Genomic DNA, 14,211 nt, shown 5'->3' with positions numbered 1-14,211 from the left:
TTCCTTTTACTGTACCTCCGTTCATAATATCTTCCATCTGACTTTCCACCCTCTTCTAACAGTTGATTCATAGTTCAACTGTTTGGTTTTCCTCCTGTTACATGTTTCAAAACCTTACTGCCAGTTTCCCTTTCGGCGCTGAATGACTTCATAGTTCCCAGCGCTTGGAATTTGACCTAAATTCTGTATTCTATTTAATACCCTAAAGCAATTCTCTTTGGATCTCGTAATCTATGTTCATTTTTAGTTGAATTAATTTGTTAATTTATTTTCTTTCTAATAACGTATCCCTGTATTTCTTAATTGTTATACCTACTGTTCCATATGAACAGGGTTCATTTTCTGAATATATTTATAATAATTCATGGTATAAAAAAATCTTGCTATGAAGGAAAAAGAAGTATAATGATTGATAACAGTGACAGGATACTTTAAAGAGCCAGAATTAGATGAAATAAAAATCAAGGAAAGCATTAATAATGAAGGGGAGAGCCGGAAAGACCTGGTAATAACTACCCTAGATACATACAAGAAAATGAAAAGAGAAATTTGAGAACCTAGATGATAAGCAAACTGCGAAAATTAGTACCTTAAACATAGAGAAGGAGTGTTGGTTAGCAAGTTTTGTGAAAACTATAGAGAAAGAATTAATTTACTTTATAAGCTGCTAAGAGGATTGGCAGAACGAAGTGAAATACAGTTGCTAAATTGTAACAAATAAAGAGAAGTCAAGAATGAAATAGTAGGTAGGATTCTTATTATGCGAGGCTGTAAATGTAATTAAATTAAAGACATCTTGCCATATACATGTATGAGAAAGAAGGCATAAAAGGTAACGTGTAAAACGCAGAAATAACTGAGGAGCCGTTTTATAGATTACATGCTGACCTTGATATCCCAAATATTTTGTTTAAATTTGTAAACAAATTGAGGATATTCTATACTGTAAAGGACAAAAACACTGTTTCGCAGAATTGATTCCACCTTCAGTTAGTGTAAATGATTTATGCAGTGCGTTAACTTAGTTGAAGTACGTTTAATACTACGGTTATTCTTAAGCAATACTAATATACAGCTGGTAAAAGTGCAGACTGTTTCCACGGCCCGATTCCCGCCAGCCGCCGACCGTAATATACAAGGTATTTACCTAATTTTGTTTGTGTTTTTTTATGTTAATGCCTATTTTTATGATATTTAACGTTTACCAGTAAATATGATGGTTAATCTAAGGAACCAGTCTGCCAGAATCCATCAGATTGTTTTCGTGTGTTTTGGGGGAGTTGCTCTAAAATGTGGGTTTGGCCTGTCTGCCCAATTTCTTTATTGGGTAAATTTACGGGATACCTAACTTTGCGCTTATTATTACCATGGAAATTGATTTTTCCAGCCTTTTAATGTTGTTGAGGAAGGTGGTGGCGTTGTTGTTATTTGTCAGTCACTTATTAACTTCACGTCTTTATCGGAGACCCTTTGAAATGGGGGATTTTTGGGTGGAGTGAAACACCGGACGAGAGAACGGACACATTAGGTAGGTAAATGATGGCTACCCTGGAATACTACCTAGTTCCGTGCATACGCAAGTCATTAGGGAGCCTATGTTTAAGAAGGGATTGGCTAAGGAAGCCTATTATAAAAGGAACTACCCTAACCTAACCCAACCTAGCAGATCTTGTGTTACATAGGTGGGGGGCAGACCCCCTTTCGAAGGAAACTCCATTTTTTACCCAAAGCTCCCCTACAATTTGTGATAGCATCCCAGGATACCCAACGTACAACATCTGAGGACACTAATTAAAAGTTAATTTCAGTCGACCGACAAATGATAGCCTAGGTAATACCTAGTAAATTCTTAATACTAAGCAACCAAAATACGATAGAAGGAAAAATCAATTTCCAAAGTAATACCTCATGCAGAGCTCTTGTTTAGTAGGCTAATGCCCATTTTTCCTAGCAATATTCAACTTATTTTAATAGCAGAATTTGAACCATACATTTTAATAGCAGAATGCGTAACGATTATGGTTAACTTCATTTTTTTTGGTAACCTAGTACTATCCTAATTTATTAAACAACTAGGTAGTAGGTAGTGTCCTAACCTTTAAAGATTATCATCAGGTAACTTACATGCATTAGCCTAGTAGGCTTTGTCATTTGAAGACATGAAATAACCCAGACTACAAAATTACCTGTGTCACACTCACAGTCATTACGTAGGTATGTGTCAAGCTAGTTTGGTGTGCTAAACCATTTAGGGTAGTTGTGGCCGCTAAAGTGGGCCCCAGGCTAAGCTAGGCCAGGGAAGTTCTTAGTTAAGATAACAGTAATTTTGTACATGAACTTTCCTGTCAGACATATACTTAGCTTACATCTCTGAGCGTCACGACAGAATTCAAAACCTCGCGGCTAACGCGACAGGTAGGTCAGGTGATCTACCTTACCCGCCGCTGGGAGGCGGGTGTAAGAACCATCATACCTTTCTTGGCATATTTTTTCTGTCGTCGGTGTCGACCACACCTGTTGTCGGTACTCTTGACAGTTGGATTCTTTTCTCGTTTTCGCGTGGTTTTCTTGTTTCTACGGACTTTTGGTGAAGTACCCGATCTTTTGGCCTGGGCATTCGCGATTTGTGGACAGTTTTGGACTTTTCTTTGGATTTTTCTTTGGATTTTTCTTGGATTCATGATGTCTGATGTTGATACTAAGAAAACTGCTATGTTTAGAGTTTGTTGTATGACTGAGTGTAAGGTGAGGCTACTGAAAGCTGCGGTAGACCCTCACACGGTATGTTTGAAGTGTAGAGGGAATGAATGCACCTTTTAATAACCCTTGTAATGAATGTGAAAAGCTGAATGAGGATGAATGGAAGTCTTTGTCTTCCTACTTGAGGAAGCTTGAAAAGGATAAAGTTAGGAAAGCTTCTTCCAGGAGCAGTAGTAGATCTCGTATTAGCGAGTTGGATGTAGATAATCCTATTTTAGAAAGTAGCTCCTTTGTCAGTTTTCAGCTCCTGCTCCCTGCACCGAAGCCGAAGATGTGCCTTCGGAAGTGGCCTCAATGAAAGCCACCATTCGCAGTATGGAGAGGAAAATCAAGCAACTAGAAGGTAAGAGTGATTCCAATAGTGATTTGTGCAGTGAACCCAGTGCAGTGGAGGGTGCGTCTGATCGGCGCCCTAATGCTTCCAGGCCTAGACCTCTTCCAGACTCCCAGTCCCAGTGGAGGAGGAAAGTCGAAAGCCGCAGGAAGGTTAGGGAGCATCCCCAACGGTCAGGCGTCCCCTCGGTAGCTCCTGTTGATCATTCCCAGGCTACCTTGGATCGCTCCAAGGAGAGAAATTGTGCGCCAGTGCTTCTCGTCGTCGCCTTCACCTTCTCCTAAAAGAGGATGGAGCTCTTCGGAAGCCTCGCGCCTTACTTTCGAGAGAGCCTGGAATGCTCCCTGCGCCCGCCCTTCCAGCCCTGAAGTTTTTTCGGAAGAGCCTGAGGTGGAAGCGAAGAAGCGTAATGAGATCTCAGGAGTATCGTTCACGGAAGCGGAGATCGAGCCTCTTCTCCTGTTCACGAGTTTGTGAATTCTCCTGCAAGGGTGTTGGCTAACCTTCAGGCGCAGATTTCGGCTCTGGCTGGCTCTCTTTGCGTCGTCTTCTCGTCGCAGGAAGGACGTCTCGCTTCCTGTAAAGAAGTCCAAGCTCCCCTCTCCTGACTCTCGCTTTTCGACGGAAGAGGCGCGCTCACCTGTGCGTTCGGATTCTCGCAGGAGGCTTTCTGCTTCAGACAAGATCAAATCTGCGTCTAAGCGACCTTCGCCTGACAGACAAGTTTCTCCTTCAGACAAGGAGCAAACTGCGTAGAAGATCCTCCCCTACAGACGCTCTTCTACCGAGACAGGGATCGCTCCCCGTTGACAGGCGCCAAGAGCCTAGTAGGCACTACTCGCCTCGTAGCCGCTCCTCGTCTCGCCTCCACTCTCCGGTTGACAAGCGCCCTAAATCGGACAGGCGCCTTTCGCTGGACAGGCGTCAAGAGCTTGTTAGGCGCGTTTCGCCTGGCAGGCGCTCTTCTCCTGACTTTTATTCGCCTCGAGTCAGGCGCCGAGAGCCTAGCAGGCGCTTCTCCCCTGGTAGGCGCTCACCTAGTAGGCGCTCGTCGCCAGAGATTCTCTCGCCTCGGTTCAGGCGCCAAGAGCCTAGTAGGCGCTTTTCGTATGGCAGGCGCAGTTCGCCTGGTAGCCGCTCTCCTTTGGATAGGCGCCAAGAGCCTGATAGAATTTCTTCTTCAAACAGGCGCTCTGCACCTGACTGCCGCCTGACTCCTATTAGGCTTCAAGGATCTGGGAAACGCACTCCTCCAGACAAGAAGGATGTTGCAAGTAGACACTTGCCTGAAGCATTGTCTCCAAGACGTATACGTCTAACTGCCTCTAGAGACTCCTTTAAGAATAGTCGCGCCTCTAAGGATCAGGAGGGTCTCTCGGCTCAGGAGGAACAGGACCCCTCAGAAGAAGAAGGACCTAAAGACGCCTCAGTTTCCTCCTATAAGAAACTTACAGAGTTACTCCTGCAAGAGTTGGAGATCTCCTTTCTCCTGTGGCCCCCTCTCCCTCTTTCGTTATTCTCCACTTCGAAGACGTCGAAGGTTTCGTCTTGTGTAAGGATGAAACTACTGTTTCCATGAAGAAGGCGCTGAGAGGTTTTGGAGAATGGCTCCTTTCGAAGGAAGAGAAAGGGAAGAACGGTTTTTTCTTTCCCTCCGTCTAAACTGACCGGCAGATTGGGATTCTGGTACGAATCGGGAGAACCTTTAGGCCTCGCCTCTCCCTTCGTCTGCGGACTCGGACTTCTCTTCATTAGTGGATGCTGCTCGCGTTCGTTCCGCCCTCGTTGTCCGCCAAGACTACGTGGGAATGAACGACTGACCACTTACTGAAGGGAATGTTCCGAGTCCTGGAAGTTTTCAACTTCCTTGATTGGTCTTTAGGTGTTGCTGGCTAATAAGACCAAGACCCCAGATGCTCTGTCTCCTGAAGATCTTAACTGTGTACTCACTTGCATGGATAAAGCAGTGAGAGACGGATCGAGTGAAGTCTCCTCACTGTTTGGAGCTGGAGTGGGCTTAAGGAAAACGGTCGGTCTACTGTTCGTTTCTCACGAAGGCAGTGCTCATGCACAAAGGGCATCGCTCTTGTATGCTCAACTCTCTCCTCTTCTGTTCCCCAAGAAAATTATCCAAGATGTCTCGAGTGCCCTTTCAGCTAAGGCTACTCAGGACATGTTAGCCCAGGCGGCCAGGAAACCTCGCTCTGTCTTCCAACCAAGACCAAGAAAGAGACTCCTCTGAGACAGGAGCCCTTTCGAGGAGGACCCGCTGTCAGAGGTTCCTGCAACCAGAGGGACTAGACCTTTTAAGAGAGGTAAAACCTTCTCTAAGTCAGTCAAGAGGGAAGAAATAGCGGTCAAGGACTCCAGACATCAGTGGGTGCCAGACTACTGAGATTGCCGAAGTCCTGGGCCCACAAGGGGCGGACAGTTGGTCCCTATCGATTGTCAGCAAAGGATACCTCATTCCCTTCTCGTCAAGACACATTGAGACAACTCCGAGGGAGTTGGTAGCCAAGTACAAGGACCCCATCATGAATCAAGCCCTTTCTCTAGCAGTAGATCTCATGCTAGAGAAGGAGGCTATAGAACTAGTGAAAGATCCCCGCTCTGCGGGCTTTTACAACAGACTTTTCCTAGTTCCGAAGAACTCAGGAGGATGGAGACCGGTGTTGGATGTAAGCGCCCTGAACGTCTTTGTGGAAAAGAAGAGGAAGTTCGCCATGGAGACAACTTCCTCAGTGTTAGCGGCTCTTCGTCCAGGGGACTGGATGGTGGTCTCTAGACCTTCCAGGACGCTTACTTTCATGTGCCGATCCATCCTTCTTCACGGAAGTATCTACGATTCATGATGGAGGAAACATCTTCCAGTTCAAGGCCTTGTGCTTCGGCCTATCAACTGCACCCCACGTTTTTCACAAGGGGTGTAATGAAAAACGTCATGGACGCAGTGGCTACATTTGGAGGGATGTGAGGGTGTCGCTTTATCTCGACGACTGGCTAATCAGAGCAGAGTCTCAAGAAAGATGTCTGGAGGACCTTCAAAAGACCCTTACATTGGCAAGTTCGCTGGGACTTCTGGTGGAACTTCCAGAAGTCTCAATTAATCCCCAGTCAAGATAGGATCTTCTGGGGATTCGGATAGCTTCTCTGGCTTTTCGGCTTTTCCGTCGCCAGAGAGGATAGCTCGTTGCTACGAGAAAATAACGACCTTCCTAGAGAAAGATGCATGCACAGCGAGGGAGTGATGAGTCTGCTGGGGACACTCTCTCGCTGGAGCAATTCGTTTCTCTAGGAAGGTTGCATCCTCAGGCCTCTACAGTTCTTCCTATACCAGAACTGGAGGCGTCTCTCCCTAGATCTGGAGTTCTCCTTCAAGATCTCAAGAGAAATCAAGAGAGACCTTCGGTGGTGGAAGACCCGACCACTTCGATTACTGTGGAAGGAATGTCTCTCTACATGCCGAACCCCAGCCATGTGTTGTTTTTCCGACATCGGAGGCAGGTTGGGGAGCGACATCGGGACAAGAGAAGTGTCAGGCACCTGGAAGGGGGATCAGGTGTCCTGGCACATCAACAAGAAAGAGTTGATGGCAGTCTGGATGGCATTGAAAGCCTTCGAACCCCACGTCCGGAATGCAGTAGTGCAGGTCAATTCGGACAACACTACAGCCTTGGCGTACATCAAGAAACAGGGGGGGACGCACTCCTTCTCCCTGTACGAAACAGCAAGGGATCTTCTGCTGTGGTCTCAAACGAGGAAGATCAGTCTTCCCACCAGATTCGTACAGGTGAAACAGGAAATACGTTTCAGGGCCTCCGATGCTCCTGAGCAGGAAGAATCAACTCCTGCCTTCCGAGTGGACCCTCCACTCAGAAGTATGCCAAGACCTGTGGAGAGATGGGGCAGACCTACATCGATCTCTTCTGCAACAGCAAAGAACGCAAGAATCGAACTTTATTGCTCCCCGATCTCAGACCCAGGAGCAGTTTCAGTGGATGCGTTTCTCCTAGATTGGACAGGGCTAGACGTCTACGCCTTTCCCCCCTTCAAAGTACTAGGACAAACCCTCAAGAAATTTGCTATCTCGGAGAGGACAAGAATGACGCTAGTAGCTCCGTTCTGGCCCGCCCAAGATTGGTTCACAGAGGTACTGGAATGGTTGGTGGACTTTCCAAGAGCACTTCCACAAAGACAAGATTTGCTCAAACAACCCCACTTCGACAGGTATCACAGAAACCTCCCCGCTCTCAATCTGACTGGCTTTCGACTGTCAAAAGTCTTGTCAGAGCGAAGGGGTTTTCGACAAAAGCTGCTAAGGCTATATCGCCTCAGCTAGAAGACCTTCGACCCTTAAAGTCTACCAGTCGAAGTGGGACGTCTTTCGCCGTTGGTGCAGGAACCAGAAGTTTTTTCCTCTTCCAGTACCTCTGTGACTCAGATAGCAGATTTCCTAGTTTTCCTCAGAGAAAAATGCGGTTTGGCAGTATCTACTATCAAAGGATACCGTAGCATGCTGGCTGCGGTGTTCAGACATAGGAATTTAGATCTTTCGAATAACAAGGATCTTCATGATCTATTAAGATCTTTTGAATCTGCCAAGAAAACTTCTAACGAAGTTCCAAGTTGGAATCTGGATGTGGTTCTTCGTTTCCTGAGGTCCGCTAGGTTTGAACCACCACATTTAGCCTCCTTCAAAGATCTCACGAGGAAAGCTCTCTTTCTCATGGCTTTAGCATCAGCTAAAAGGGTTAGTGAGATTCATGCCCTAGAAGGAAGGGTAGGTTTCAAAGGAGATTCCGTGGTTTGTTCCTTCCTTCCTTCGTTTTTGGCAAAAATGAGAACCCCTCAAATCCGTGGCCAAGGAACTTTGAGGTTCGTGGTTTATCTGCCATAGTAGGGGAAGAACCTGAAAGAACTCTTTGCCCTGTTAGGAGTTTAAAATACTACCTTCAGAAGAAGAAAACCCTTAAGGGCATTGAGGATAGATTATGGTGCTCTGTAAAGGACCCCAGCAGACCATTGTCGAAAAATGCGCTGTCTTTCTTCATTAGAAGTGTTGTGAAAGAAGCACATAAAAACTTGTAATGAGGAACATTTCAAGATCCTAAAAGTCAAGGCTCATGAAGTAAGAGCAATTGCCACTTCCTTGGCCTTTAAGAAGAATATGTCTCTTCAGAATCTGATGAAAACTACATTCTGGAGATGTAATTCAGTATTCGCCAACCACTACCTAAAACCAAAGACGTCAGTATTACGTATGACGAGTGCTTCGCGTTAGGCCCGTACGTATCGGCGGATTCGGTGCTGGGGCAGGGAGCTGGAACATATCCTTAGTAGTTTTTTCCCTTGTTTTTTTTTTGGTAATTGAGTTCATATGGTTGTATGAAAAATGATGCAGGTAGGCATCTTTTTTCGTTTCGTAATGATATAACGTTAGTTTGGTTAGGTGATCGGATTTGGTTTGAAGCTCCCTGCGTTGGTAGTGGACAGGTTCTGTCTAGAAGAGGGCGAACCCCCTTTATTGACATGATCCGACTTGGATTCTACTAAGTAAGCGGATATCAAGTCCCGTTAGTAGACCCAAAGAGTCTTTTCAGCTGTAGGTCACGCCCTCGCTGTAGCTCTTATGGCTATGCAGACTAATAGACAGTATCTATGAAGTCTTCAGCCTAAACAGGTAAGAACCAAGGTTATTTTTATCCTACAACAGGTGTTGTTTACCTTTTCTTTGTTATTTTCTGTCTTGTACCCTCCACCACCAAGGGTGTCAATCAGCTAAGTATATGTCTGACAGGAAAGGTCATGTACAAAAATGATATTGTTATTTTACAATAAAGTTTTGTACTACATACTCCCTGGCAGACATATACGATTGATGGCCCGCCCAGCCTCCCCTCAGGAGACAGGTATAAGAGAGAAAAAATATGGCAAGAAAGGTATGATGGTTCTTACACCCGCCTCCCAGCGGCGGGTAAGGAAGATCACTGGACCTACCTGTCGCGTTAGCCGCGAGTTTTGAATTCTGTCGTGACGTCAGAGATGTAAGCTAAGTATATGTCTGCCAGGTAAGTATGTACAAAACTTTATTGTAAAATAACAATATCATTTTTAAGTACGAGCTCCTCGCACAAATATTGTTTGATGAAATTTTTTTACTGAACAGTATAGCCAATGTTGTATGTGATGCAGTTCAGGTGAGATAGGTAACTTGAAAATTTTACTTAAATAATGTGATTTACCATTCTTAGCTGATGTAGCTATGCAGTAGTAATAATTGCATTTCATGAACATTTACCTTTGTTAATAGGCTAACAACAATTATGTTATAGAAACTGAGTATGGCTGATACCTCTGATCAACTAAGAGAAATCCAGCTTCTGGCCAGGTCAGCAAAGAACACACTGGTATGAGGATTGACACAAAAGGGTCCACCAACTCAGGAAAGAGTTGGAAGTTCCTTGGTGTGTTTGAGACTGATGTAGAATTTTAAAGATAATATTACTTAAAAGGCCTTTGACTCTGTAGACTAGCTTATTGACCTTGGATATTGTAGTTCTGGCTATTGTAAAACAAGGTTTGTGATCTGTGATGAACACGTACCAGGTTTTGTATATAGCTAAATGATAATTGTTATAGTATAATCATCCTCATTTTCATGTTTGTAATTTAAATCTTACCAACAGGAAGAAATTCACTGTGGATGGTGACCCTAAAAAGTGGATAATTATAAACTGAAAAATTTGCAGCTCTGCAAAGCACCTCCATAATAAGCTGTATCTCAGGCAAACATGGCTGTCCGCCTGGGACGTTTAAAAAAAGAATGCCAACAGTTGCTTGAATCCCCTCCTGTTGGAGTTTCTTGTTGGCCTGAAGCAGATGATCTCACTACTTTCACAGCAGGTGTGTTTACCTTATAGATTAGTACTGCTTGTTTCATATTTCATCAACACCTTACTAATGTGGCTACTTTCAGCCTGTATTTTGGATCAGTGTAGCACAAGAGTAGATTAGCAGGTGGTTTGTAATAGGTTATAAAATATCCTGATAATATAAACTGATACACTCAAAAAGTAAATTTACTTTGTATAATTGAAATAAAGATTAAGAAGTTTATTAGAATTAGAATATACTAATTGACTTTATTAAACATTTTCACTGGCCATGGTTACTCTGTTGATGTGTTTGAGTCTTGTTGTTATGAAAAGCTTTCAAAGAAAGATTGAATAATGTTACATTACAATTCGGTCTGCAGTAATGACGATGTTTTTGTATTTTTGATATGGTATAAAAGTAGGGTCCTTAACTTACATATAATGTCTTTTAATTTTGTTGTTTGATATGATTCTTGTTATAAATAGTATTAAAATAATAATAATTTTTTAAAATAATTTTGATAAGGTGCTACTCATTACCAAAGTGGGAGCCTAGTTTAATCTTAAAACCCTCAGCTAATTCTTCAAGGGTTTCTCCCATATTTACAGTATAGTATAGCCTTATTACTTTTAATTTATTCTTTATGATGTTCAACTATATGTAAATGCTTTATGTATTTCCAATTCAGTTTCATAATCATTTGGATTGTAAAACATGTTAATAGAAGCTGTTGTGTGATTTTAAAGAGCTCCAGTGTTTTAATAAAATATTGATATTTTTTTTCAGTTATCTTTGGTGAAGAAGGCACTGTATATGATGGTGGTGTGTTCAAGCTGGAAGTTGAAGTTCCAGAGAAGTAAGTTCTGCATAATTTAATCTTTGAACCATGGTTTTTAAAGTCATGGTGAATAGTTTTGTTTTATAGACTGTGGTTATGAGGAATTTTCTTACATCTTTGTGCATTTCCCATGTGACTAAAGTAGGACAGTTTTATAGCATTCACAAATAACAGGCCTATTTTCATAAAAAAAAAAAAAAAAAAAAAATTTCAAACAATGTTATTGATATTTAGGTAAGACCATCATTTGTTAGAATTTGGAACTTATCTGATAGTGTACGAAATTATACAAAAATTATATGATAGTGTACTAAATTCTACAAATATTGCAAAGGAAATTTCTTCATATATAAAAGATGTTCTGACTGTTTCACCTTCATTCTTGCTTGTGTGAAAATTTTGTGAGTAGTATTAAAATTGGTGCTATATGTTAGGAATAAACAGTTTTGTGCATGTCTGAAACATTAAATGCTTTTCAGTAGGGGATTTTCATTATGTTGGAAATGTTGAGAATGTAAAAGAGCCATTATTTTGTCTGGGATTTGATATAACCTGTATAGGCTATTACGCTTTTTAAGATGTAAATATAATCCCAGGAAGTAACTCAGTCTGCTATTTCAGATATCCGTTCCAGCCACCAAATGTACGCTTCATTACAAAAATATACCACCCCAACATAGACTCTGTTGGACGTATTTGTCTTGATGTTTTAAAATTACCGCCTAATGGTAGTTGGCGGCCCATGCATAACCTTTCCAGTGTATTAACATCAGTTCGGCTTCTTATGGCAAGTCCAAATCCAAACGATCCCTTGATGACTGATATTGTAAGTGAAAATTAATATTTAATTTTGACAGTCTTATCATATTACTTTCACTGAAATATGAACCCTTTCACTCTACATGTGCAGCATGTTATGTACCATGAACCCTGTAGCAGTTGAACAATGAAGTAGGAGATGGGATACTGTACTTCTTATTTGAAAAAATTATTAATTTTTTAGCTAATTATTGAGCAGTACACATTTGTGTGTACAGCTTTTATGGAAAAAAAAAAAAAAAAAGAGTTGTACAGGTAGTTTGAAATTTAACGATAGTGTAATTCAAAATGATTTATGTATATGTACAGTATATATGTAGTACTTTATTTTTCAGTTTTTTATATTAAGTTTTAGACAGGCTTGAAGAAAGCATTATTTTAAAGACTATTTAAAAGATATTTGGATTTATTATATATTTGAAGTACGTAATATATTGAAAATTTCGTTCAGCTTTGATTTTTTCTTTTACTTGACATCATGAATTGGAAATCTACTCAAAAGTTATCCATTTTGATGATATTGTATCATATAGAAATTTGTAAATGTTACTTGATAAATAATTAATATATACGTACCTATAATTTATGTTGCAGGCAGAAGAATACCAATTCAAGAAGACCCAGTATGAAGCAACGGCTCGTGAATGGACTTTGAAGTTTGCCAAGAGTGAAGTAAGTACTGTACAGGACCTGGTATAAATAAAATCATTTTCTTTGATGACAAAAACAATATATAATGCTAGTCTTTATCAACTACAGAGTTATGGTAGAATGGTTAAGGGTATTGTATCCATCTTGGTAGACATGGAAATATTCATGTCGTGGATAACAGATCACTTGGGTCTTGCAAGCTACATAGTAATACTAGTTGGTATAACTGGCCCCTCCCCCCACCAGCTTCCAGCTGCATTGTTTTCTGTCTGTTACTTTTCGTCCATTACAGTTTAGTATCCCCATCCAGTTGCCCAACTTTAACTTTAACCATTTCATTCAAAAAAGGTCTCATTAAACTTCATATAATGATAATAATGGTTAACTATTCAGGCAGTCATCATGAATTGGCAATGAGTGGCCATTTTGTACATGTCAGTTACGTGTGGAACAAGGATAGAAGATGCTAATACTATTAGAATCTATGGGATACAACACAGTTATCACAGCATAATCTCTATGGCTGCACAGGATATTGACTGATCAACAATAATGCTGAGTCAGGTTTAGGGATAATATTTATAGAGTTAAAAAATAAAAGATTTTAATTTTGTTTTGGAAAATGTTCAGAGAGATTCAGGAATTGTAATAAGTATTCACAGTGCAGACCAACATGTCCAAAATATTAATGATAGTTATTACAGTGGTGATTCAGACCAACTATTTACATAAATGCTGATTGGTCAGTCATAAGCATGATCATACAGCCTTCATCTTTGTATATATTGCAGTTAATCGTGTATTATAGTATTAGGTACAATCAGAAGAAAGGAGCACTGATTATTTTGTGTTGATTTTGTACACATTTATGTTTCCAGGATCAGTGTGAAAAATTGTCAAGAGCTGGAAGCTCAAAATCAGAGAAGCGACCCCTGGAATCAGAAGAGAAAGAGGAAGGGAAGTCCTTAAATAAAAAAACAAAATCCTGAAGACTTGTATGCCACCGAGTTATTGTAATTTAGGAATATTTGTTATATTTTTTATAACCTGTTTCTTTTACTGTAAGAATTTTAGTAATATGCACGTGAAGAAGAATGTTCCATGTGTACATTATGATTAAATTATTATTTTTTAAATGAACTGATATACATTACTATAGATTTATTGATTTAAAAAATATTTCCCTCAAATTTCCAGTATTCTTAGTTGTGTTTTTTTCTAGGTTTTCTCACTGACTCACTGCATAAGCAACAAGACTGAACTATGTTAAAAGATGTAAGATTAAAATATAGAATGATCCCACTTATCAGCTTTAGTTTTATAGACCTAAATGTAAAACAATGTGGACCTTGAAAAGGATGTTATTCATTCTAAACTACTGTACTCCTCAGAGTTAAACATTCTCTCATATGGCAATGCTGAAGTTGTAAGAGAATTGCTATAGTAGATGTAAATGTGCAGGTAATAGAGGCAAAGTAGAGAAGCCAAACACAGTTAACTTCAGTTAAGTGTAAGTTGATCATAGTTATTTAGAGTGCTTGCCACAGCAAGTTTTCCATGATGATCTAAGTAGCAACTTTGAGCCATAATCCTCCTTATAGTGGAAAAAAAATGAACATGCCTATCAACCCTTTCTTACTAGCTATAGCAAGTACTTAATGTACACTAAAAATGGAAAAACGATAAATGCTAATTCCTTGGTGAAAATATATATATATTTTTTAAATACTTAACCGACGTAACACCTGTTAGCCTTCCGATGTCAAATTAGCATAAGCCTCAATAGATTGGCTTAGCCTACCTCATGATGAACTAATTGCCTGTACACTGAGTAGAGCACATAATTGCAACCATAACCGAAGTACTTCTTAGTTTTGAACATTATGGCTATAGAATATTGTTCATATAGGGCTCACGTATTTACTTTTGCAAT

The 14,211-nt window shown here is 40.8% G+C and overlaps 1 protein-coding gene across 4 annotated transcripts; it reads left to right on the top strand.

Moving 5' to 3' along the window:
* The first annotated feature begins 891 nt into the window (after positions 1-891).
* LOC135226392 (ubiquitin-conjugating enzyme E2 T-like) lies at positions 892-13,587 on the top strand. 4 transcript variants are annotated; one of them, XM_064265874.1, is made up of 6 exons: positions 892-1,127; positions 9,781-9,997; positions 10,757-10,826; positions 11,430-11,634; positions 12,222-12,299; positions 13,157-13,587. In XM_064265874.1, exons 2-6 carry the CDS (start codon positions 9,886-9,888, stop codon positions 13,265-13,267), a joined length of 576 nt encoding a protein of 191 aa, XP_064121944.1. In that variant the 5' UTR covers positions 892-1,127; positions 9,781-9,885; the 3' UTR covers positions 13,268-13,587. The 4 variants fall into 4 exon arrangements, with proteins under 4 accessions (XP_064121944.1, XP_064121943.1, XP_064121945.1 ...); XM_064265873.1 differs by having other exon boundaries at positions 892-1,139; XM_064265875.1 differs by having other exon boundaries at positions 893-1,030.
* Positions 13,588-14,211: the final 624 nt, after the last annotated feature.

The sequence above is a fragment of the Macrobrachium nipponense genome, chromosome 14 (genome assembly GCF_015104395.2).
Source record: "Macrobrachium nipponense isolate FS-2020 chromosome 14, ASM1510439v2, whole genome shotgun sequence".
NCBI lineage: Eukaryota > Metazoa > Arthropoda > Malacostraca > Decapoda > Palaemonidae > Macrobrachium > Macrobrachium nipponense.
The sequence above is the reverse complement of the archived record's forward strand: the minus strand, read 5'-3'. Positions and strand labels throughout refer to the sequence as shown.